The sequence below is a fragment of the Podarcis erhardii genome, assembly GCF_964252035.2.
Source record: "Podarcis erhardii genome assembly, chromosome: 14".
NCBI classification, from domain to species: domain Eukaryota; kingdom Metazoa; phylum Chordata; class Lepidosauria; order Squamata; family Lacertidae; genus Podarcis; species Podarcis erhardii.
Window position 1 is genome coordinate 44,107,717 of NC_138503.1, and position 24,966 is coordinate 44,132,682.

Sequence of the window (24,966 nt, forward strand, 5' to 3'; positions counted from 1 at the left end):
CTAGATGAGCACTTCCAACTCTACAATCCTATGGTTCTAAGACATATAGGTTTTTAGGTATAGACCTGCATCTTCCCAATGCAATTGTCCTTGTTTGGATTCAAGTATGTAGGTAATGGTGAAGCTACAGAGAATTACGATGAAAGCAAGTGAAAATCAGTCTCAATGAAGAACTTATATGCATTGGTTGTCAAGGTAAATTATTTTTTACCACCGAGGAAAAAGCCGCCACCACGCTGCAGAGGTTTATAACCACCCCCAGACACAATTTCCACTGCCTGTTAAGAGCCAACTGTGCAGCAAAAAAAAAGGTGTGTGTGCGTGGAAAACATCCATCTATGTTGGTCAGAGAAAGCACTTACTGTCTGATACTTATTAAAGTTGCACAAAGTAAGTGCGGCTATAACTGCCTATGTTAACAGGGCTATGTACCACAGCATGCAATTAACACCAGCTTCACATCCCACTCTCCTCACTTACAAAAGTTACGCACACCTCACATACTTGTAAGTAGCAATGTGTTTTTGCAGCCGCTAAGCCGTACATTATTCCACTTCTAAGACAAGGTTTGGTTTAATCGAAGCAGGCTGTAGCAACAGGATTTTAATTTGTATGCCCATCATTTAGCAGTGAAGTTTATGAAGGCCAGTTCCTTCCCCGAAAAGCTTACTGCACAGCTACAACAGAAATGTATTCTATGCTGGCAAGCGAAATCCTCGCCTGGATTATACATGCCACAGAATCACGACAATTTCTGACATGATGTGCTAAGCCTTCAAGCAACTGGAGTATTAACAAGTTATATTCTATAAACTATGACAACTTGAATATGCAGGAGCTTCCTGGAGACCGATTAAATACATCAGAAGAAGCATGACACAATATAGGTACAAGTAAGTTATTGAATAGCTGCCAAGTAATTTAAGATTTTCACAGTAAGAGGTCATGTCCTACACCCACCCCACCTCCAAAGAACAAGAAATGAAATGAAAAACTAATTAGTACTGAACACCTCTAGGGACACAAGAAACTTATTGCAAAAAAATTAACTAGGCCAGACCCATGATCCACCTAATTTGTTAAGATTCTGAAAGGACACTTGTTCCAGGAGCACTAGACAACCACAGACACTTAAACTTAGAGTAAACTCATGTAAAATAAACACACAACACACCTGACTGTGAGGCCTGCATTTTAAATGAAATTAAAACCAACCTAGAATACCAGAAGTGGCCATGCCAGGAAATGGCAAACAGCTGTTTGCTGCCAAATGCTGATTGTAAAAGCTGTTGCGTGTAAATGTGTAAAAACAACACAGTGAATTAGGAAATCTGTGTTAGAACGATTTCTTCCCTCCCCCTCCCCCTGAACAGTGCCTGATTTAGTGTGAGCTAGGATGGTTGGCCAGGTATCAAATTTTCTTCTACACGGCCTATTTTTACAAATTCCAAGAAGACTGCACTGGTTCAAATTAACCCCCTGACAAGTCTCCAGGTAAGCTTCCCCAACCTGGTTCCCCCACCCTCCTCTTCCCCAACCCCTTTCCCTTTTGCATAGTCTTAGCCTGCAAGCCTGAGGGCAAGAACTTATTACTGAGATTTGTAAATCATTCTGGGAGCCTTTTTTTTTTTTTGGCCCCACAGGGGGATAAAAATGCTTTAGATAAATGCAGGTGAAAAGGTATGAAAGTTGAAAGTAAAGTATCTTTTAAAAATATAGCTACAAGGAAAAGCTTTCTGAAGCCCTAGAGCAGGTATGAGTAACCTTTGCCCTCCAGATGTTGCTAAACTACAACTCCTATCATCCATGTCAGTCATAGGCAAACTTGGCCCTCCAGATGTTTTGGGACTACAACTCCCATGATCCTTAGCTAACAGGACCAGTGGTCAGGGATGATGGGAACTGTAGTCCCAAAACATCTGGAGGGCCAAGTTTGCCTATGCCTGATCCATGTGATCATGCTGGATGGAGCTGATGGAAGTTTGGGCCCCAACAACACCACCTGGAGGGTCACCCCTTCCCTGTTCTAGAGAAGACTTCCCTAGTGCAGTGCTAAGCCAGTGCGCTGTGTCTTTTAGACCTCTTAGCCTGAGCGCAGGGACTAACATTTGCAAGTCTCCCCGCCCCCTCCGAAAAGTGGGATAAAATGCTTTAAATAAAAAAATCAAGTAAACATCAAGCTCTGTGCTATTACAATGAAATGGCATTTACTCACCAAGTCACAAAACTCAAATACCAAAAGATAGGGAATGGCTTCCACACACTGCCCTGTACACTGGAGGACGTTTGGATGCTGAAGAATTCTGCAGGGAAAGAGAAACCAAGAGAGGCTCTTCAGGTCAGGCATACTCCATTTCTTTCCAGGTTTATGAGTCAAAGGGATCTCGGAAATGCCCACCCCAGCAGCACACTTCATCTTCAGTGAGCAAATGATTTCTGAAAGTGACACCCCGCTCCTGGCTATCGGTAAATGAAAGGGACAGAACCACAAGCCTTCCATGCAGCAGCTAGGCATACATGAAGGAGGTAAGAGGCAGAGTGACAGTATTCAGAATGCTGCACCTGGACTGAAAAGATCAGAGTTCAGACTTTTGCTTCAGCTATAAAAGCTTGATGGGTAGCCTAACTTTATTCTTTCAAGCTCACTTTTTCATGTGCTCCACAATGAGCACATTGTGTGCACCACAGAGGACAAGGCTATCGATGGCCATTGTGAGAAATATATAACGATGCATTTTCACAAAAGCTAACCATGCCCTCCTACTTTGCACTGCTATTAAGATGCTACTTACAAGTATGGCTCTCCATGCCTCAAAAATCGTTCTTGCTCCTTGGAACTGGCACTTGCTTTCAGCTCCTTCACAACAACTCTGGCCACGCTGGAGCCTGTGTAAACCTCCCCAAGCAAAACCTGAAAAACAAGCAGCAGGTATTTGAAAACACGGAGGAAGCCACTGTGTGCACAAGTAAAATAAAAGTCACTACAAGGCACGTGAAGAAGACGGAGGAGGTCAGGAACTTGCTTATGCCATTGTTGTTGTTATTATTTCCCCACCCTTCACTGTAAGGTCTCAAGTCAAACCACTGCGTCCATCAAGCCTGGAGTGACCTACTCTGACTTGCAGCAGCTCTCTCCAGGGTCTCTAAGGCCTCGACTCTTTTTTCAATAGCTCCTTTAACAGGAGACCACAAGAGCTGAACCTGGGGTTTCATGCATGCAGAGCAAGGTCACTAGAGTGGACACTTATGGAAAGATTTCCTTAGATGTCCCAGATCACTATCATTTCACTGACTAAGCAGAGTGGAGACAGCTGCACACAGACTTCCAATCCTCTGTACCCGTCTGGTACATGGGTTGCTCATACACAACACTGGGGCAGGGGGAGAAGAAAAGGGGTTCTTATGCCTCATAAGGTTCCCACCATGCATGGGTGTTGTGCACCTTTAATTGTTCTCCAACATCTTTAATTTGTTATCTAATCTGTCCTGCTACAGAAGTTGGCAAACTTTACACTCTTTGAGCTGGCAGCAAAATGTCAGGTTTCCAGAATGAAACACTGGACTTTGAGAAAAGAGAAGTCAGATTAAGGATAGTAGTGCATCTCAGGGCTACCCCATGAACTCTACCAAAACAAGAAAAGGGGTGGGGAAAGGTAATCTCTCTCCCACTTCTTGTAAAATGTATTGCCTTTTGGTGGGATGCTTTCTCAGTATACAAGAACTGTAGACATCCTATAGTTCGAACTGTAAGTTTCTGCAGTTTAAGCACTCAAAACATTTTGAAGAGCTGAAGGGAAGCAGTAATAATATGCTAATTGCTGCTGCAAACACATTCTTTCGTGTTAAGAGTTTTGAGAAATAATGTTGCACCAGGTTCCATCAAAACCTGAATTTTGAAATTCAAATATCAATAGTGAAAGTTTTCCCCTAAAGCTGCTTACCGACACATTGGCAAGCTCGCACTCCACAATTTATTCAAGAGCTGTTTTTGTTCATCATAGAATCAGAAAATTAACTGGAGAAATATAGCAATCAATACAGACTTCTTATGTAGTGACGCGGGTGGCGCTGTGGGTAAAACCTCAGCGCCTAGGACTTGCCGATCGCATGGTCAGCGGTTCGAATCCCCGCTGCGGCGTGAGCTCCCGTCGTTTAGTCCCAGCTCCTGCCCACCTAGCAGTTTGAAAGCACCCTTAAGTGCAAGTAGATAAATAGGTACCGCTTTATAGCGGGAAGGTAAACGGCGTTTCCGTGTGCTGCTCTGGTGCCAGTTTGCCAGAGCAGCTTCGTCACGCTGGCCATGTGACTCGGAAGTGTCTGCGGACAGCGCTGGCTCCCAGCCTCTAGAGTGAGATGAGCGCACAACCCTAGAGTCTGTCAAGACTGGCCCGTACGGGCAGGGGTACCTTTACCTTTTACCTTACATACTTCTTACCTTTCCAAACCAGCCATTTCCAATTTCTTGGATATAGTTGAGATTTTGACGGACGACTTGGGATTTCAACCCTTCTGTTACACAAAATAAGACAATACATCAACAAGTGGCCACAATCTTGTTTTTGATTAACTACTTTTGTGCTCCCCCCCCCAAATGCATAATACAGTAGTTTGCAACAGTAATACGAAAACATATTTAAAACCCCAGGTGTTTTCAAGCTTCCTCTTTGCATTTTTCATGTGGAGAGAGCATACACCTCCCTGCTCCCCCTTTCTATGGTCAGGGCCACATAGTGTAGATTTACAAAGACTACTTATATTGATAGCTATGTACATTTACATATATTTGTGCTCCCCTTCTGTGTATTACAGGATGTCCCACTCAAAAGGAGATGGAGAACCAAATTCCCAATGCAGGAGAAACCAACCTCAGGCCATGCCCACACTTTCTCACAAAAAAGCTGGTTTCACCTTAATTCAACACCATGGGAATTACAGTCCAGCTCCACACCTGTTCACCTATTAAAAAATCTGATGGTGTTCAGTAAGTTATTCTCAAATGTGCACAAGACCATAGCACAAGGTTCTAGGCAGTTTAAAAAAATTTCCCGTAGCTCTGTCAAGTCATACATTTACATTTATGCTAATAATTGAGAATAGGGTGGCACGGCCAAAAAGGATTAAACCCTGCCCTGCAGTCCATTCAACTGATGTCACCAGTGATGTCAGCTGATGGGCAGGTGGGCATGGTTTGCAGAGGCCAAATTAGATCCCCTGGAAAGCCGAGAGTGGTAAGCAGGCCACAGGTTCCTCATCCCTGCTCTAAGCCAAGAAAAATAAAAATGAACTACATACAAATCCTACCCAAAGCCTCCGCAAAAAATCTTATTGCTTGTTTCCTACTCCCAGTGCTGAGAGAAAGTCACTCACAACGCCATCCAAGTAAAATACACGTTTAGAAAGTTTAGATTTTTTATGTTCAGATTTCCCAAATGGTAGCAAAATGAAAGCTATTTTTATCAAGTCTTCACTGTTCCCATTTAATATATTTTTAGAAGTAAGATTACGAAAGATCATCCTACCGGAATAGCATTCTGTGGGTGACTGATAAAAGGGGGAAAGGCAGAGGGGAGGGACATCTAAAGAAGGCATGGAAAACAGGAAAATACATAATAGGCAATACCATGCTATAAAAAAAAACCCAGTTATGTCAGGAGAAATAGAATCCTTACACTCTACCATGTACAGAGCATTATAGTTAAGAGACTGAACTGTGAGCTGTGGAAGTCTTTCCATAGCCAGCAAGTCACACTCTCAGCCTCATGTGGCTAGTTCACAAGCTGTCAGAGGATAGAAGCATCCCCCCTTTGAAATATGTACATTTTGCTTTGGCTCTGCTATCAATACTACAGCAAAGCTTCAGTCACAAGACAGAGAATCAATACTGGCCATTGACCAAGGATCAGAAACTAGCCCTGGGGTGGAGGGGATGGGGTAGGGAAATGCCTTACCTGTAGGAAGCTGGAACTGTGATGGAGCTGGTAAAGAAACAGTGGGAACTGTAAGTGTGAACACTTCGGCTGGGGACTGGACAGATGGGGTGTCTTCCGCAGGTGGTGTAAAGTCTATTTCATCATCAAAATTATCTTCAAATTCCTACAGAAGTAACGAGGCCAGAAGAACAAGGAGAAGTTGGCTGATTCAGAAACTTAAACTAGCACAGTATTTATTCCAGGTCCCTGATGTGACCCATAATATTGGTTGAAACAATACTTGGGTTATCACACTTAAGTTACCTGCCCCAACAACATTTTCAGCAGCAAAGTGACAGCCCTCATTGCTGTGAAAAGGATCATTAACTCTAGGCTTGCCATACATTGGGAAAATTCCTGACATGTCCTGGTTTTGGGGTGTATAAAGAGTGTCGGGGGGGGGGGGGAGATTTTGCCGAATTGCCAGGGAATACCCAGATGCATGGCAAAACGATGGGGAAAGCAGTGGAAACAGCTCCAAAAGCTTTAAATCACTATTTTGGGGGGAGGGTTTCCCCAAAAAGCTCAACAATTTTGGGCTGTTCCCAAAAACAGCTTAACAATTTTGGGGTCTTCCTAAAAAAAAGCTCAACAAATTTACTTTTTGAAATATGGCAACCCTAATTAACTTCTGTGGTTGTTTCACAGGTCATGGCTCTTACATATTTTAATTAAAAAGGTGAAGAAGCTAAGAAACATTAAAACATTTTTGGGAAAAAGAAATCAAGTTGTAATCAGGTCACAAAGATGTAAAGTACAGTTCAGCATAGCATAAAAATATATTTACCGTATTTTTCGCCCTATAAGACGCACTTTCCCCCTCCAAAAATGAAGGGGAAATGTGTGTACGTCTTATGGGGCGAATGCAGGCTCCTTGGCTTCAGCGATAGCAACGCGAAGCTTCCGAAGCCTGCGCTCCAGAGGCTTCGCGTTGCTTCCGCTGAAGCCGGGAGAGTCTGCTCTTTGAGGCTGGCGGTAGGGAAAGCAGCGCTTCCCCCATCGCCAGCCCCAGAGGATGGGGGGGCAGCAGGAAGGCGCGCGACAGCTTCCCGCTACTCTCTAACCCGGCTTTGAGGCTGGTGGTGGGGAAAGCAGCGCTTCCCCCATCGCCAGCCCCAGAGGATGGGGGGCAGCAGGAAGGCGCGCGACACCTTCCCGCTACTCTCTAACCCGGCTTTGAGGCTGGTGGTGGGGAAAGCAGTGCTTCCCCCATCGCCAGCCCCAGAGGATGGGGGGCAGCAGGAAGGCGCGCGACACCTTCCCGCTACTCTCTAACCCGGCTTTGAGTCTGGCGGTGGGGAAAGCAGTGCTTCCCCCATCGCCAGCCCCAGAGGATGGGGGGCAGCAGGAAGGCGCGCAACGCCTTCCCGCTACTCTCCAACCCTCCTGTGGGCTTTTGCGGAAGATGGGGGAATTCCCCCACCTCCCGCAAAAGCAGGCAAAAGCCGTGTGCTCTTTAAAGGGGCTCTGCGACTTCTGCTGGCTTTTCTACAAGGGGTTGGGGAATTCCCCCACCTCCTAGAAAAGCCTGCGGGAGCCGCGCACCCTTTAAAGAGCGTGCCGCTTTTGGGGGCTTTTCCCCGAGGAGGGAGAAGGGACTGACTGGCCGAGTCAGTCCCTTCTCCCTCCTGCGGGCTTTTGCGGGAGAGGGGGGAATTCCCCCACCTCCCGCAAAAGCCGTGTGCTCTTTAAAGGGGCTCCGCGGCTTCTGCTGGCTTTTCTACGAGGGGGCGGAATTCCCCCACCTCCTAGAAAAGCCCGCAGGAGCCACGCACCCTTTAAAGAGCGTGCCGCTCTTGGGGGCTTTTCCTCGAGGAGGGAGAAGGGACTGACTGGCCGTTTCAGTCCCTTCTCCCTCCTGGTCGAAAAGCCCGCAGGAGTCATGCTGGGCTCCTGTGGGCTTTTGCGGGAGGTGGGGGAATTCTGCCACCTCCCACAAAAGCAGGGAGAAGGTCCAGAGCTGCGGGGGGGGGGATCATATTTTTTTACTTGATTTCCCCCGCTGAAAACTAGGTGCGTCCTATGGGCCGGTGCGTCCTATAGGGCGAAAAATACGGTATACTTAAGTTTATCAGAACGGAGGGCATGTTTACACATTAAGCTGTACATGGGATAACGGCCAAAAGTTCTTTGAATCATAAGTTAAGATCTGTTAGTTGCATGGACGTAACACTATAACTGCAGAAGAAGCTCACACAACCTATGACCTTGCTGTGAAATTGTAAGGGCAAAGCAAGAAATAACTAGAGCAACATTGTTTTCCTAATACTTCGCGATTGGTCTTGGTCTAGAAAGAGCAACTGCTGGTCTATACTCCAAGGAACCTATTTTTTACCATCTTTCAGCCATGTAAAGCAGCCCACAAGTCAATTATGAGATCAACTTGTTTTATTGAATTGCTGTTTATTGCTGCATTTTGTGCCAATATAATGCACACTATTTAAATAAATAAATAAATAAATGAAAATTGTTTACTGAAAAAGTAATACAACTTGGAAAATATACTTTAAAAGCTTTAGTGAACACTTTGAGCTGAGCCATAAGCAAGCTTCATTCCTCCATGGAAGCAGACACATGGAAAACTGGGAACAAATGACAAATCCATGTGCATTTATAAGATCTGAAAATGGAACCAGGATCCAAAGATATACTTTTAAGCAGGATTCTTAACAGAAGCAACTCTGCTATTGTTTCTCAATCGCTCAATATCTTTCTGACATTCTTGCTTTTGACTTTCAGGTGTCTCTTGAAGATCTTTTTATGCTGATAAGCATACACAGCTCTTTAAACTTCCAATCAGCCAGGCATTTTAATGATTTTGCACTGTTTTCTGTTTGTGTGTACATATACTGCTGCGTATTTTATAAGACGGCTATATACTGTAGGTAGATAGATAACAAAAACAGAAGCCCAGAATGAGTCACATGGGGTGCGTGTTTTTTTTATGTTTTGGAAGCTGCTCAGGTCTTTCCTAGAAAATCCATGTGAATTTTCTGCTAAACTTTCCACCTGTATCCCTCCTAAGGGAAAAAACTTACAGATCAGAGTATTTCTTTTGTATTTCTATGAGTCTATTACAGATTCTCTAGTATAGATTTCCTCCTACACAGGAAGTGTCAGCTTTCACTGCGATTTAGCTACTTTAGTGTAGCTGGAAGTGAAGGAGAATACCACAGGGATAGTTTAACATCCAAGGTAAAAAAAAACCAACCCACTAATAAAGAGATTCTTTCAAGCTCAGCATCCAAGCTCTGTTTAGCTAGGTAGCTCTGTAGAACAATATCCTGTTTGTCTCATTCTTTACATTCCAAAACCCCAAAACAATTCATACCTTGAAGTTTCCATCCTCTGGCTATGAATCTAACCTGAGTACTTATTTGAAACAGGCATTGTATGAAGATGTCACAAATAGTCTCACAGATCTTACAGAGACTATTTTCTTAATTGAAACCCCATGACTCTTGCACATTGTTGCTTATTTTAAAAAAACAATAACATAACTTCCTTGAAGAGGGGTATTTTTCATCTATTTCAAGGCCAAATTTCCCAGCTTAGAAAGAAAGAACAAGTTACAGTGGTACCTCAAGTTCCAAATGCTTCAGGTCACAAACTCCGCTAACCTGGAAGAGTTACCGTACTTTTCGGACCATAACACGCAGTTTTCCCTCCCTAAAAGATAAAGGGAAATGTGTGTGCGTGTTATGGAGCGAATGCAGGCGGGAGGAGCCGCTCTTGCTGCCTTTTCGGCAGCCTCTCCTCTCCTCCTCCGTCGCTGGGAGGGAAGCCGGCACAGCTGAGCACAGCCTGTCTGCCTGCTTGCTGGCTTGTCTACTCTATGGCTTTTCGGCAGCCTCTCCTCTCCTCCTCCGTCGCTGGGAGGGAAGCCGGCACAGCTGAGCACAGCCTGTCTGCCTGCTTGCTGGCTTGTCTACTCTATGGCTTTTCGGCAGCCTCTCCTCTCCTCCTCCGTCGCTGGGAGGGAAGCCGGCACAGCTGAGCACAGCCTGTCTGCCTGCTTGCTGGCTTGTCTACTCTATGGCTTTTCGGCAGCCTCTCCTCTCCTCCTCCGTCGCTGGGAGGGAAGCCGGCACAGCTGAGCACAGCCTGTCTGCCTGCTTGCTGGCTTGTCTACTCTATGGCTTTTCGGCAGCCTCTCCTCTCCTCCTCCGTCGCTGGGAGGGAAGCCGGCACAGCTGAGCACAGCCTGTCTGCCTGCTTGCTGGCTTGTCTACTCTATGGCTTTTCGGCAGCCTCTCCTCTCCTCCTCCGTCGCTGGGAGGGAAGCCGGCACAGCTGAGCACAGCCTGTCTGCCTGCTTGCTGGCTTGTCTACTCTATGGCTTTTCGGCAGCCTCTCCTCTCCTCCTCCGTCGCTGGGAGGGAAGCCGGCACAGCTGAGCACAGCCTGTCTGCCTGCTTGCTGGCTTGTCTACTCTATGGCTTTTCGGCAGCCTCTCCTCTCCTCCTCCGTCGCTGGGAGGGAAGCCGGCAACAGCTGAGCGCATTCAGATTCTCAGTGTCTGCCTGCTCTATGGTTCTCCCTTACACACATGTAAGCGGCTCTGCTTTCTTTACAATGAGCTGGAAGGAGGGACAAAGAGGGCATCCCCTTCCGTCCATCCCCCAGCACCTCACCGGTAAATTCAAACAAAGCGGCTTACAAGGCTCGTGTCCCTGTGTCTCCTCCTCCTCTTTTTGCTCCCGTTCGAGGCAAGGCAGCTGCACAAATGTGAGTTCCCCCTCTCTCTTCCTTCCCTCCCTCCCTTCCTCTTCCAACTTAAAACAATATTGGGGGGCAGCCAGGTAAGCCCCACCTCACATACCACAATGGGGGGTGGGGGATGACTCCCTCAAATATTTAATGGGGTGAAAACATAATGGCACTTGGTGAAGGAGGAAATCGTTGCACAGTCATTCAAAAAATGTGGCATTAGCAATGGTTTGGATGCAAAAGAAGATGAGATTTTATATGAAGATGGCGAAGAAAGTGATGCCAGTGATTGTGAGCAGCTGAACTTCATAGATTCTGACTCTAGCACTGATGAGTTCTTGGGGTTCACAGAAGACTAGAAGAGTACTCGAACCTAAAATTCTCTCTTCATTTGTTAATGACAGTGATGATGGTTCTTAATGCCACTGTTGACTGCTGTTCACTTTACATGGTTGTAATATGATTCTGATATACCGGTTGTTTATTAAATAGTTTAGTACAACATTTGATTCAGAATATTTTTTTTCCTGTTTTCCTCCTCTAAAAACTATGTGCGTGTTATGGTCAGGTGCGTGTTATAGAGCGAAAAATACGGTACCTGGAGTTGAGAATTTTGCCCCAGGATGAGAATGGAAATTGTGTGCCAGCGGTGCAGCGGCAGCAAGAGGCCCCATTAGCGAAGGAACACCTCTAGCTAAGAACAGTTTCAGGTTAAGAACGTCCGGAACAAATTAAGTTCATAACTAGAGGTCCCACTGTACTTAGACATTTGGAGCACTACACATTTACGTGTGGCTTCTGTGGCCGTTTGTTACTGTCAGTTTGGCTCTCAGCACGGGCTGGCAAGATCCTTGCCTTTAAAAAGTTTCCCCTTTTACTTGATTGCTCCAAAGCAGGCAGAAAAGCCCATGCCCTGCATGTTCATACTTAAGTGCTCTGAAAATATGTTAAGTGCAAGAAGGCAAGTCATCAAACAGAGAAGTTACTCAGAACTGCACAGCAACGGTAGGTCATCTAAGCAGACTTGAGAGCTACTTGTGACACCTCAAACTCCATTGATTTTGACTGACCACAGTAATGTTTGGCATTGCACAGTACAATTATATACGTCTGTGTTACCAGATTCCAGTACTAAAGGGATACAAATAATTATCTCCTGTACTCACCTTGAAGTTTATCTCTTGATCTTTACAACAGGATACACAGTTCACAAGCAGAAGTACCAAGCCTAAAAGGCTGCAGGCAGAAATAATCACCAACGAGAAGGGAACTTCAGTCACTGCTGCTTCCCCTAGAAAACAAAGGGTTGAAATAAGCATGGTGTCATATACTGGAACACAAACACGTTAACTACAGAAGAGAGAAATTTCGGAACAGTTATATACTTCTGCAGTAAGGCCGATAACATTTGTGATGTACGAGTTATATTTTTCTGGTTTTATGGATATTGATTTTATGGATATTTCTAGACTTAGGGGCTCCAAAAATAGGTATTCTCTCTCTCTTTGCCTTTACCTTTTCACAAAACTATCATGCATTCTCAGGATTTTAAACACTGTTGAAACATCTATCATTTAGAAAGCTTGAACTTAAAAAATAAAATAAAAGCCAAATACTTCCCCATGGCACTTTGATAGTCTCAAGTAAACTATGCTGGTTTCATTGGAATGTGCTGGTTCCTCAATACTGGCAATGTATTTTAACACGTTTCACCTTCAGCTATCATATAGGGTTACCCAGTTGTCAACAAGTCAAGATTAAATAGAAAAGCATACAAGGCCCTGTATTGGCAAAACAAGTCTGCTATGTATTAAGATAGCATTACATAAGAGATAACATGCACATACAATCCACAGCCATACGAGTTGTCATTGAATGTAGACATCAAATATGCTGAATTCCTTACTTGCTGGGTATAAATACACATTAAACACATTCACTCGCATCTTTTCCTCTCGTGGAGGAAGCTAACCTGCTATTAAAGCTCTTATTGATTAATTGATGAAGGTAGTGCAATTAAAGCTTGAAGCCCTCCTATATCAAATAAAGTTCAGAATGTACATACAAAGGTAAAAGATTATCACTGCTTTTCAGCCAAGAAAGGGTCCCACAGTGGGTGACAAATCTCAGTAACAAAACGGTCCCTGCCCTCAGGTTCACAATCTAAAAGCCAAGGCACTAACACTTAATTAACCAATACTTAGTTAAGATACTTCAACAAGATGAAAAGGCAACCACCAAGTCTTCATTTCAAATTATAAAATGAGTCTGAACTTGTTTTATCACATTTGACATAGGAACCAATAGCAAGTATTGGTTCCCATGTAGGAATAACTTTCTTCATGGAATGGTATACATATATCAGAAACTTTTTTTGATGAAAGACACTCTGGAATAAAGTATTTCTGCCTTTACTTGCATTTCTCCTAACACTTCAACCTATTCTTGGAAAGATCCCGCAACTGCTCTAAATTTCAAGTTGCAGCAAAGTCTGAGCAACTTGACTTTTTTGAGGAAGTTGGTACATATTTCTAAATCAACCAGCCAACCCTAAAAGATCAAAGAGTACATATATCTTTAAACCTCATTTCACTTGAAGGCATCCTTGCCCGCAGAAACTACATGGAAACATGCTTACACAAGTATGTATCATATTTTACTAGAAAGCTACCCTGAAGAACGGTCAGGTTATGAATTTAAAGCAACATGTGCATGAACATGTCTAAACCTGCATATGCAAGACGCTAACAGAGAAGGTACTAAGAAAACAGAGGCAGCTGTCCACAAAGGCCAAGACAATATTGACACCACACAGAAAAATGCCAATATTTTTAGATGACTCTTAAAGAGATGTGCATCAAAAACCAAGCTCCTGAAAGTATTGTTGAAGAACTTGTGAACCCCTAGAATGCAGGGATAAGGAACTTGTGAACCCTAGAAGTTATTAGACCCCAAATACCATCAGCTGTAGGTAGTGTGGTGAATAGCCAGGGATGATGGGAATCCTTATTCCTGTCTTAGTGTATTCAGCAACAGGATCTCATATTTTTAAAGCACTCTTTCTACACACTTTGGTACCTCCTATAGCAAAAGTTGTTCAACTGTCATCTAGTGGACCCTGGAGTTACGTAACCTTCGGGTAATGTAACTTTCGAGTTGCAAATGTGGCAAACCCGGAAGAGTATAGTTCCGGGTTTCGCAGCACGTACATGTGCAGAAGCGCGTGCACAGAAGTGGCGCCTCATGTTGCGGACTTTTCGGGGTACGTAAGGACCCCCGGAACGAATTAAGTTCATATCCGGAGGGTCCACTGTGTATTAAGCAATAAAACGAATCTACTCAGGACAAAAAGTAGAGCAGTTACCAAAATATTTGCATGCACACAAAAACCCCCAGAGACCCTGAAGATGCACGCTATCTTTCCATACAGGAAAGGCTATTCAGTGCTGGAAGATGTGGATAGATGTGGAAAGCCCTCGTGGAGTAAGAAAAATAACTGCAGGGATGAACAGACAAGATTCTCTCACCAGTCCATGAACAAAGTTGCCACCCTAGCAAGTATGTCCCAGTATCTTCAAAATAACATCATCTACTGCAAATAGAGCTGAGTACATGCTAATTTGTTTTTACAGTCTGAACTCCAACTGCTTGATTCACCTAAAACACACAAGAAGTAGGTTTAACCTATCAAACAGGCTTGTCAACAAAGTCAGGTGGCTCAGCAGTATCAGTTACCTCTTTGACCATGGTCAAATATTCTCTCAAATATCGTTGTACATTACATCAGGGTTGCTCTGATGAGAAGCTAAACTGCAACACCTATCAGCTAAAAGGCACAACTTCTATAAGCAATATAGCTCTATAACTCAATTAGTAAAGTAATATCAAAATTACTTAATGCGTTTCACAGTTGACTAGTTTTGAGCTTCATAGTCCCAAGCTGTCTGGGAACAGGATATTTCAAGAACTGTCAACTCTTGTGTAAACCTGCCCAGTTACTAAGATCAAAGGTCCAACCTAGTTACTGCCCCTTTTGAGAGGTGATGGTTGGCTTCCTGGGTTAGGACCTTCTCAGTGGTGGTCCCTCAGCTATTCACTACCAGTTCCCCTGATGTTCTTTAGGACAAAAGAACGTCTTGTTTTCCTGGGCTTTGAAGAGTTTTTAGAATAACTTTTTGTTGCTTTCAGTAAGGCTACTATACTAATGAACCAACACAGCTTCCTACAACTCTTGGGTGGCATCAGCCTCATGTGAATAAGCATCCACTTGCATGAGTCTTCCTCATTCTCTTCTCATCCCTTCTCCAATCCCCCACAAAAGATTTTGGGTGTGCAGAGCAGGGCAGACACCACTGGCTCTCTCCCTTTGATGTTTAATATTTAACTGCTCAAATGCCAATAAGTATTTCTGGAAAACATGAGGCACCTAGGTAACACAGAGTACCATGGGCATCCCACCATCACCCCCTGGTCTCAGTGTCTTCTTCATTAGACATTAAAATTAGGTCTACGTTTTTCTATTGAAAAATCTGTGATGTATTTCTTCCCCATCATTGGCAATGACTGGAACACATTAAATAGTTATAATTAAAAATAGAAAAGGGAAGATAATTAAAGGCAACAGTTCCAAAATAAGCAAGGCATTATAATTTTCTTAAGTCAGTAAGATAGACTTCAGGATAATTTTGAGTTAATGAGGGCAGATATGAATATGAAGTTTTAATTTAAGTTGTATCCAGCTAACATTTACTCTCAGTAGAACCACTGAAATTACTACATCCAAATTAGTAATAATGTGCATTAATTTCAATTAATGCCACTTAGAGTAGATGTTGGATAGAACCCAGGGTCTGTATTTTAACACAAGAGGCTTGTCAACAGGCACTTGTCAACAGAAAAGGAAGCGAAGAGGCTCCAGGATCTTTGCTAAACTGTGCATGTTTTCTCTCACACGCCATCATCATGTCACAGTAGTCAAACAGTTCTATACATAGGCAAGCAGGAATAGAAACTGAATGTAGGCTACTGACATTTCTGGATTTACTTGCAAGTGTAGATTACAACCAAATCTACTAATTTGCTTACTAATATAAATTCATTAGAAAATGGTTCTATAATGAGGAGTTACATGAGAGTATTATACCAGAAAACGTAGAAGAGTATAGCACAGTCCAGGTACACAGAGGTTGCCAGCTCAATGTGACAGAGCAATCCTATGAATGTTTAGTCGGAAGTAAGCCACATGCTCACTGAGGTTTACGCCATCATAAATGCGTTTATGATTGCAGCTTGAGTCAACCATTTTACTGGATTTAGTAAACCAATTACATCACACAGCTGGGTCTAACACAACCTTGTCAGAAACCTGCTGTGAAGCTAATGCAAAGCACAGACTAATTCAATATACTTTGGCAATTAGGCCAGCTCTCTGGCTAAATGTAGATATTGCATCAGGCCACTGCTTCTGTTACACATAATTTAGAACCCCAACCATGGGTTGAGTGTCCAAACACACAACAAGAAAATTATGGTTCCAATCTGTCATGTCCACTTTATCCTCCATCATCTGAGCAGCACTCAGGTTTCTAAATTCATTCCCACCTGAACGGTGCTGCAGCCTCCAAAAGCAGGCAGTAATTCTTATTTTGTCACATCAAGCAATGATTAACATACAACAGTGTAGTATCTGAACTTGGGCTCAAGAGCTTCTGCATCGGCACTAACTTCAGCTTCCAAATGACTATCCAGCTGGCAATGTCTATAAAGAAGCAAATTCAAAGCAGCACATGCAGGAAATTTCACCTGAAATAGTGCCGTGCTTTGAAGACAACCAAGTCACTTCATTATTATATACACAGCTAATATAAACACTGTAATATCTTCAGGGGTAGTTAAGAATTTAGATAACAAAAGTACCATAGTTTTCTGTCTATAGGACGCCCCCATGTATAAGTCACTCCTTATTTTGGGGGACTCAGATTTAAGAAAATGGGGGGAAACAGCCCAGAATATAAGATGCCCCCTAATTTTTGACATTTTTTAGGAAAAAACCCTAGTCTTATACACGAAAAAAAAAACCAGTATTTTAAAATATTTAACCACAAGCAGCCACAACTGCAGCTATGAAAGCCACAGAAGAGTTGAAGCTCATTTTCACTTCTGTTTTCCCAGTTCCTGTGAACAGAACATGAGGATCAGAAGAAGCAGGTCAATCCCACCCCCACTCCATATACTGAACCTTTAAAAAATATTTCAGCAACAGAACAATCAAGGACAGAATGGGGCAGGGAGAAATACAGGTAAGAAGCAGAAATCTGACCTGAGACATAGCTAGAAAAATGCAGAGCTATAAAGCTAGAGAAATGCAGAGCTGTAACATAGCAGGCAAGCCTTCACTGCTGTAACTTGCAAAAATGTAAGTTACCAGGCAAAATGAATGGCCTGCAACTCCCACAGGTCCTATAAAAAACCCCATATATCCCTCTCTCATCTTGACTTTCCCCCTTTAAATTCTATACAAATCCAGATACTAACTCATGCAACTTAAAAGATTTATGCAAAATGGTATATAACTTGCTCCTAGTTTTGTGGCACAGAGTATACCCAGCCTTGACTACAATGAACACTAGACCAACTTAAAAGCCCTTGAAAATGGTCACAACTGCTTGCCTTGCTGAACAGACTGCTTGGCAGAGAAAATAAAAGCAATTTGCCAAGCCAGACACCCCCATTAAGGTGTTAATTTGATTTGTAACATGCCCTATCACCCAGGCTTGGAGTTAATTTCTTTCTTAAGCATCCACAAAACTACATTTATTGAAACATGACTCTCATGCTACCCTGTTCCCAGTTTATAGAACATGCTCAGAGTTTGGTTTCCCTGCATTATCAGGTTGATGCAGAGCTGGTAAACCAAAGAAGTATTCTGCATTAACAGGAAGGTAACAATGCACCTCTTACACCTACAGATAAAAATACCTTCACACTGTTCAAAAAGAAGAAAATGAACTCTTTAAGTACAGAAGTAGGAATATTACTGCCTAGAAAATTAAAGGTTACTACAATTTCCACAATAAGTTTTCAACATGGCCATTTGGTAAAGCAGAGCATCTGGAGAGAGGTGTACACGGAACAGACTGGGAAATTATAGCCAACCATGACTCCCTAGCACATTGCCACCCTTGTTTATAAATGCATATGGTTCTCTTAACATTGCAATAATCACCAAGCAATGCACAGCAGATTAGAGTTGGGAACCTTAAATGCTCACTGGCCTGTTTGTACTGATTTTATATGAACCTGTGAGAAAAGCTGGGAGGGGCACTTTCATACAAGTTCTTATAAGGAGAGAGGGGGAGTCAGACTGGACCCCGACCAAAGGCCTGGTGGAACAGCTCCATCTTGCAGGCCCTGTGGAAAGATGTCAGATCCTGCAGGGCCCTGGTCTCTTGTGGCAGAGCATTCCACCAAGTCAGGGCCACGGCCGAAAAGGCCTTGGCTCTGGTCAAGGGCAATCTAATCTACTTGAGGCTCGGGACCTCCAAGATGTTATTATTTGCGGACCGTAAGGTCCTCTGTGGGGCATACTAGGAGAGACGGTCCCGTAGGTATAATAAAATATTTTGTTTGTTTACTGAGTGGGGAGCAATTAATGCCCCAACTAAAAGAGACAGCTCTAATAGTTACCCTAGCAGCTACAAAGACTCAGATCAGAAGCAGCAGAAACATGTCTTCTGCTCACATGCTCCCCCTTCCCTTATTTCATGTACTATGGAAGGAGACTCAAATCTCCTGCCTTTGAATTTACCACAATTCCCCAGGATGTCCAAATGCAGGAAATGGTAAATTGTGTACACTGTAAACTTTTCACCACAATGTAAGACCAAGCCAGGATCTGAAACTAAGGACTGATTCTGACTTGTTTCATTAAGCATAGATTAAGTAAACCACTGTTACCCAGGGTTTTGACATCTCAAAAAATTGTGACTGGTTTAGAAGCAGCACACAAAAGACAAGGAGGTGCAAGTGTGTGGGTCCGAGGCTCACATAGGCTTGCCTAAGTTGAAGGAAATTGTGGTTTCTTAGAACTGGGATGCAATGTTACCAATATTACTTGCTCAATGACACAGTCACAGAAAAACTTGAGCTGTGGATATACCTAATTTTAAAGCTGTACATGAACTATAGACAGACACCACTACCTTTAAGATGAACTAAGGATGCTCTCCTAATTAATCAACACCTGTATGTCATGACTGAACATGTGGGACCCTCAGTAGCTATGTAACAAATGCAGAAGTTCCTTTCTAATTCAAGTGTGAATATTTTCCAGCAAACTACAAGACAGGGTTAGGAAATCCAGCAGCCCTCCAGATGCTGGGACCACAACTCCTAGCAGCACCATCCAGCATGGTCATTGGTTAGGTTTGATGAGAGGTGTTGTCCAGCAGGACTTAAGAGGGCTGGAGACTCCCGACCCCTGATATAAGACTTACCCTGATTGGATTGGCTTTTAATAGCCACAACCAAGTCATTTTAACGAGGTTTTAATATTTCATATTGTAAATATAATACTTTAATGTCTTCATGCTTTTGGTTTTAGAGCTTATTGTTGGAATGGGGAGATATAATTCAAATTGGCAGAAGCCTTCAAAAAGAAAACATGAGAGCCAGTTCTGAGCCATTAAGCCTATTCTGTAGCATGAGGTATATGTACACAGGAGAAAAATACGCTTAAAGGATGCAGTCCAATAGAAGTGGCAGAGAAGATATGCAAAAGAACTGCAGCAGCAGAGGAACAAAAGATTATACTAACAGTAAGCAGGAAAGGACTCTGCAACGTACAATGTGTGCCAGGCCCAAAATTAAAGTCACAGTATGGAAAGAACACTGCATGCCTCTCAAACTCAGCAGGTTACAGCAGTTATGTATGACTAAAATCTGGGAAGAAGCCATCCAAATCATCAAGGCCTGTAACACAGAGATTAGAGATAACTTTTATCTTAGCATGACATAAATGTGATGTTTGAGAGACCATGAACACATGATCAGCACACATGATGCTGTTCCTTGGACAACAGAGCAATTCTGAGTGCATAAGTGAGTTCAGCTGAGAAAATACCTGGGAAAGAAATCATGATGATTACTGCTTCTGGACATATATTCCCTTTCTTACAAAACACAGCATCCTACCAGCCGAAGTTTACATTACTTTGTGTCCAGCCACACCACATTCCCATTTTGTAAGGCAGTAGCTGCCAAAGTAGTGCTCTCCAGGTATCATTGACCATTCTGGCTGGGACTTGATGGGAGCTGGGGTCCAACAACACTGGGAGAGCACCATGTTAGCTACCTCCACTGTGAAAGAAGCCTGTGCTCAGCTATTCCACTGATTCTTCCTCTATGTAATATCAGAGAAGGGATATACTTCAGTGGTAGAGCACATGCTTTGCATGTGAGTTGGTTAGAGCATGGTTCTGATAATTCCAAGGTTACAGGTTCGATTCCCGTATGGGACAGCTGCATATTCCTGCATTGTAGGGATGATCCTCAGGGTCCCTTCCAACTCTACAATTCTATTATTCTATGAGTTTCTGGTTAGATTCCTGACACCTCAAGTAGGACAGGTAAAGATCCCTATGTGAACCCCTGGAGATCTACACCAACCAATGAACAATATAGAGCTAGGTGGACAAAGGTCTGACTATATACAGTACAACTTTTTTCACTCTTGGCACTTCCATGATGGGATTCAAACCTGCCTAGATGTCTTACATTTGATCTGAAGGCTCTGCCTCCCAATTCAGATGTTTGCTGTGCTTTTTCGGTAAAGCATTCTGCACAAGCTTAGTTGCAGTACAGCTACTTCACCTATTCCTTCCTTCCTTGTATTTCCACAGTTCTTCACAGCAATTCTACCACCTGTGCTCTCCATAACCACACCCTCCTGGGAACACTCTAGGGATCATTACCCCTTAATAAAACATGGGGGAGTCCCATGCCCAACACAATTTTTAAAAAAGTATTTCCTACAATGCAGACACCCTCCCCACCACCATTTGGTTTTAACACAGCTCTTCTTATTTCTATTCCACATTACAGAATATATATGCACACACAGAAGGCTCAAAGGTGATTTTCTGTGTCATGTGAAAGTGCCCTTTGACCACCTGGTAGCAGAATGGACTTTCCCTAGCATTTGGAATTGAGAATGTAGTTCACTTCAGTGACTGCAGGCACTATTTCTAGCGGACCAGATAAAAAGGAGAACAAGGCTTCTCTGCCTGTAATAGTGGCATACCAGAGGGAAGTTCAAGAGGTACAACTTCACATACAACAAGCTGAACCAGCTCAGGAAACTGCCAAACAGAAGTAAGAGAAACTATACCTGCTGAAAATCCCTCAATTAAATATCTATTAAAGGGTCTGGGGCATTGTTCTCCCTCGCATCTGATCACCATAGCACCGAACCAGGAGAGAGGCAATTCTTACAGCTTAAATTACTCAAGTGTGACACAGTTAGCATATGTAAACCAGCAGCTCAGTTCAATGCATGTATACTTGAAAGCAAGGCCCACTGTGTTAAATAGGGCTTACTCCCACTTCCGAATTATGTTTGCATAGAATTGTAGCTTTATCGTAGGCAGTGGTGGTTGGTGTCATTGGGACCAGTAGGAGTGAAGGTAGGGAGCACAAATAAGTAGGTGGGACTAAAACCCATGACAGGCAGAGCCAACTAATGCTACTTTTGTCCCCCGCTTTTTTTCCTGAGTTCTACAAGGGAACACTGAAACTAAGGAAGATGACGTTTTCAGTAAAGGCCCCTCTGTGTAAGTAAGAAGGCAGGCAGGTGGGGGCTGGCTGACAGTAAACTGGGGTTGGTGAGGCAGTCCCCAATTTCCCCTAAAAGACCAATCTCCAGAGTTAAGGGAAAATTTGTTAGAAGCAAATTATACTTTAAAACTGAAATAAATTTCTCAGGCAACAAACAAGTAGCAGCTCAGCTTTGTCAGTTTCAAGGTAACTGCACTTCCTGTTTCCTTGTGGACACAAGAGGCTCCAAGTGAAAGCTACCGCCCTGCCACCGTGCTTCATGCTTCCCTCCTCTCTTGCCTACACACAAACCCCTGAAACACATCTGGGTGCTGCTAATCTCAAACTGATAGATACCCCTCCTGTCTAGCAGAGTGAATAGCTGCTGTTGACCTGTGGTCACATTTTTTACACCAATAAAATGTTTTGTGCTTGTGTTGCATTCTTTCTCCATAAACTTCATTCCAATAACCTCAATGTAAGCATGGGATGACTTTTGCTGGAAGCAACAACAACAACAAAAAATCCAATAGCTTGGGGAAAACTGTAGGGGAAATGCCATACATACTTGCAGAAATGTATATTTAATTTCAACTGTGTTTCAGACCAATTATAATGTCCAAGATATACAGATATAGACATGACAGAAGATTACTCTGTCAAAAGGGCAAAGCAGATCCAACTGCCTTACTTATCTGTAAAGCAGTTCTTCCCCTTGGAGAGACTGACATTTGAAACACCTCTGGAAATTATTCCTTTACAATGTGTAATTTCACTGAAGAAGATATATCCATGAGATGTGGCAATGGCCAGTGGCTGCTCCGGAGGATGGCTTTAAAATGGCTTTTGAAAGATTAGATAAATTCATGAAGGATAGGTCTATCAGCAGGTTCTGAGGTTATATGGCACTAAATGACGGTTGCAGGGAACAAACAGTGAGGGAGGGATTGTGTCTTTATGCCCACCTTGTGGGCTTTATTTGAAGGATTAAAAGGACCCTTGGTCTGAGCCATTATAGCTCATCTTCAACTACACTATTAGACACATTATGTATACAATCAGAATGCGCACAGGGAAATTTTGCCCAACGAAAGAGAAATCCTTATGTATATGAAAAAGGAAATCAATCCTGGTCATCTATGAATACTAGCAGTCACATATATGGGAATATCTTACATACATGATGGGCAAAGAGCCTTATTGCATCTGTAAAAGATTTATTGAGGCAGTTTTCATGAACTTTCACTCCAGAGGCATGGTTGTCTGTTATTTATATACCAAACACAAAGGTACAAGAGAAAATGTAAATGAGGCCATACAACCATTAAATGAAAGAGGCATATTAGGCCTGTGAAACTTCTACACAAGATCTAAGTTTGCATATGAAATAAGAAAAATGGTCATTCTTAACAGTAACAGTTGACAACATAGCCTTCCTTTTACCTCATTTTTTCTTCATGCCTTTGTGCAATTTCAATTGTGAGAGATACAGAAGCGTGTTACAGAGACAGAGACATAGCATTTCCAACATTCCTCTCTCCCTGTTTCCCTATTGCGAAGCAGGGTCTTATGCACATCATCTATGTATAAACGATGATACTGAGGTATAATAATAATGTTATACGGTACAATATCATGAGGTATAAACATTAATAATGACATACACAGTGCCATTATAACTGTTGGACTAGGCTTGAGAAGAAACAAGTTCACATTTCCATTCAGTCACAACAGTCACTGCCAGTGCTACCAAGGCAAGATTGGGGGCAGAAGTGAGCAGAAGGGCCCCCCAATGCAAGAGGGGTAGGTTACCTTATCCTGAAGTGACTGAAGTAATGCAATACCATCTAAAGAGGGACACACATCCCTTCCCAATAGGGCCATCAGCTCCAGAGTTTAAAACTGCCTAACTGTGTCAGGTAACCTTGGACCAACCTAGCCTATCTCAGAAGGTTCTTGTTAAGATAAAATTGAAGAGGAAAGAGAAGAAGACCATGTCAGCTGCCCTGAGCTCCTTAACGGCAGGCGAAAGAGGATAAATATATAAAACACACACACACAGCTACAAGGCCTCCAGGCCACCAAAGAGGAAAGAAAAATCTGCCACTTCAATTAGCGTTTAAAGTGCCACCAGGCACCCCACCCCATCACATCCACAATCACCTGGGTTTCATCTTATGATTTATCAGTTTTAACACAGAGAGAACTGGAGCCAGATTCAGTTGGACTTAAAGGCTGGCTTAGCCCCATTGTTTTCAGTGGGGCAGCAGCTTAACAGCTGAATCCTCACTAATGTCACTGGGTCTACCCTAAAACTGAGTGAGGTGGGGGGGGCAGCCCAGAGGCTGCCTGTCTCCGTCTCCCCACCCCCTTACCTTTCCTACGTTCCTTCTTGCCTTTAGCAGCTCAAGCCCCACGGACAGCAATTGGCCTACTTTAAGTATGAGGGGCGTCTGGGCCCAACCGTAAAGGTTGCCCCCGCTGAGCTGAAGGCTTTAAGTAACGTCAGTGGGTCTACCCCAAACATGGGCCCAACCCAGAGGGGTCGCCTGTCTCCCTTCCTCTGCTTCTCTCCTGGCTTGCCACTGAGTTCCATAGGTCTGCACCTTGAACAGGATCCGACCCCCTCGCCCGCTTCCCGGGTCTCTCTCTCACCTGCTTGCGGAAGAGGAGCCGCCTCGCCGCCTCCCAGCAACGCCGACAGGAAGCAGCAGCAGAAGAGGCCGAGCCAGGGGGGCAGAGGCCGGCCCAGCCGCCCGCTGGCCCCCCGGAACCGCCGCCGGCGCCTGCCCCGCATCGCGCCCTCAGCGCCGCCCGCCGCCAGGCCTGCCGGCGCCCTCCGCGTCTCCCCTCAGCCCTCGCGGCAAGGCCGTCCCCGGCATCGGTTCCCGCCGAAACAGCGATAAAGAAGCGGAAGCAGCAGCAGGGGGGGGGGAGAGGGGGGAAATATTCCCGCTCGCCTCACGCAGCCCAGCCGTCCGCACCGGCGACAGCAGCGGCGACAGCGCCTCTCGCCGCCGCCATCTTCCGGGCTACCTGAGAGGGCGGGGCGGGGCGCCGGAGGAGATTGGCACGCCTCTGCGCCAACCGGCGCCAGGTCCGCTCCCGAAGAGGAGGCGGCGATGACGGGGTCGGCTCGAGCCGGCTCGATGGGCTCGGCCAATCGGATTCGCAGGAGTCAATGGGCGGGCTTGGTCCGGAATTGGCAGGCGGAGCGACCAATGAAGCCTCTCTTTTACATTTATCTAAAAAATATATATATCGGCGAAGGTGTGCTGCACCGTGTGTTATATGCCGAGGACGTTAGTTCCGTGATTGGCAGCCAGTTCCGCCAATCGTGGCGACTGCAGGGATGGGGTGGGTCTTGAGAGAGGAGATGGAGCTGCTACAGCGGTGCGTGATTTGCTAAAAAAATAAAATAAAAGGGTGCTGCAGTTCGGGCGCATTCTTTGACCGGCAATATTTTTCTTTATTT

At 44.1% G+C, this 24,966-nt stretch overlaps 1 protein-coding gene across 2 annotated transcripts in view; it reads right to left on the bottom strand.

Annotated features, from left to right (window-relative positions):
* LMTK2 (lemur tyrosine kinase 2) overlaps positions 1-24,545 on the bottom strand; it is a 47,102-nt gene extending 22,557 nt beyond the window's left edge. Inside the window, exons 1-6 of one of the 2 annotated variants that reach the window (XM_081840425.1) lie at positions 24,147-24,545; positions 11,846-11,970; positions 5,949-6,093; positions 4,436-4,509; positions 2,793-2,911; positions 2,216-2,303 (exon numbers count right to left, since the gene is read on the bottom strand). In XM_081840425.1, the coding sequence (XP_081696551.1) occupies positions 2,216-2,303; positions 2,793-2,911; positions 4,436-4,509; positions 5,949-6,093; positions 11,846-11,970; positions 24,147-24,288 (693 nt within the window). In that variant the 5' untranslated portion in view covers positions 24,289-24,545. The remainder of the gene's footprint in view (positions 1-2,215; positions 2,304-2,792; positions 2,912-4,435; positions 4,510-5,948; positions 6,094-11,845; positions 11,971-24,146) is intronic. The other variant, XM_081840424.1, reaches the window with a different exon arrangement.
* Positions 24,546-24,966: the final 421 nt, after the last annotated feature.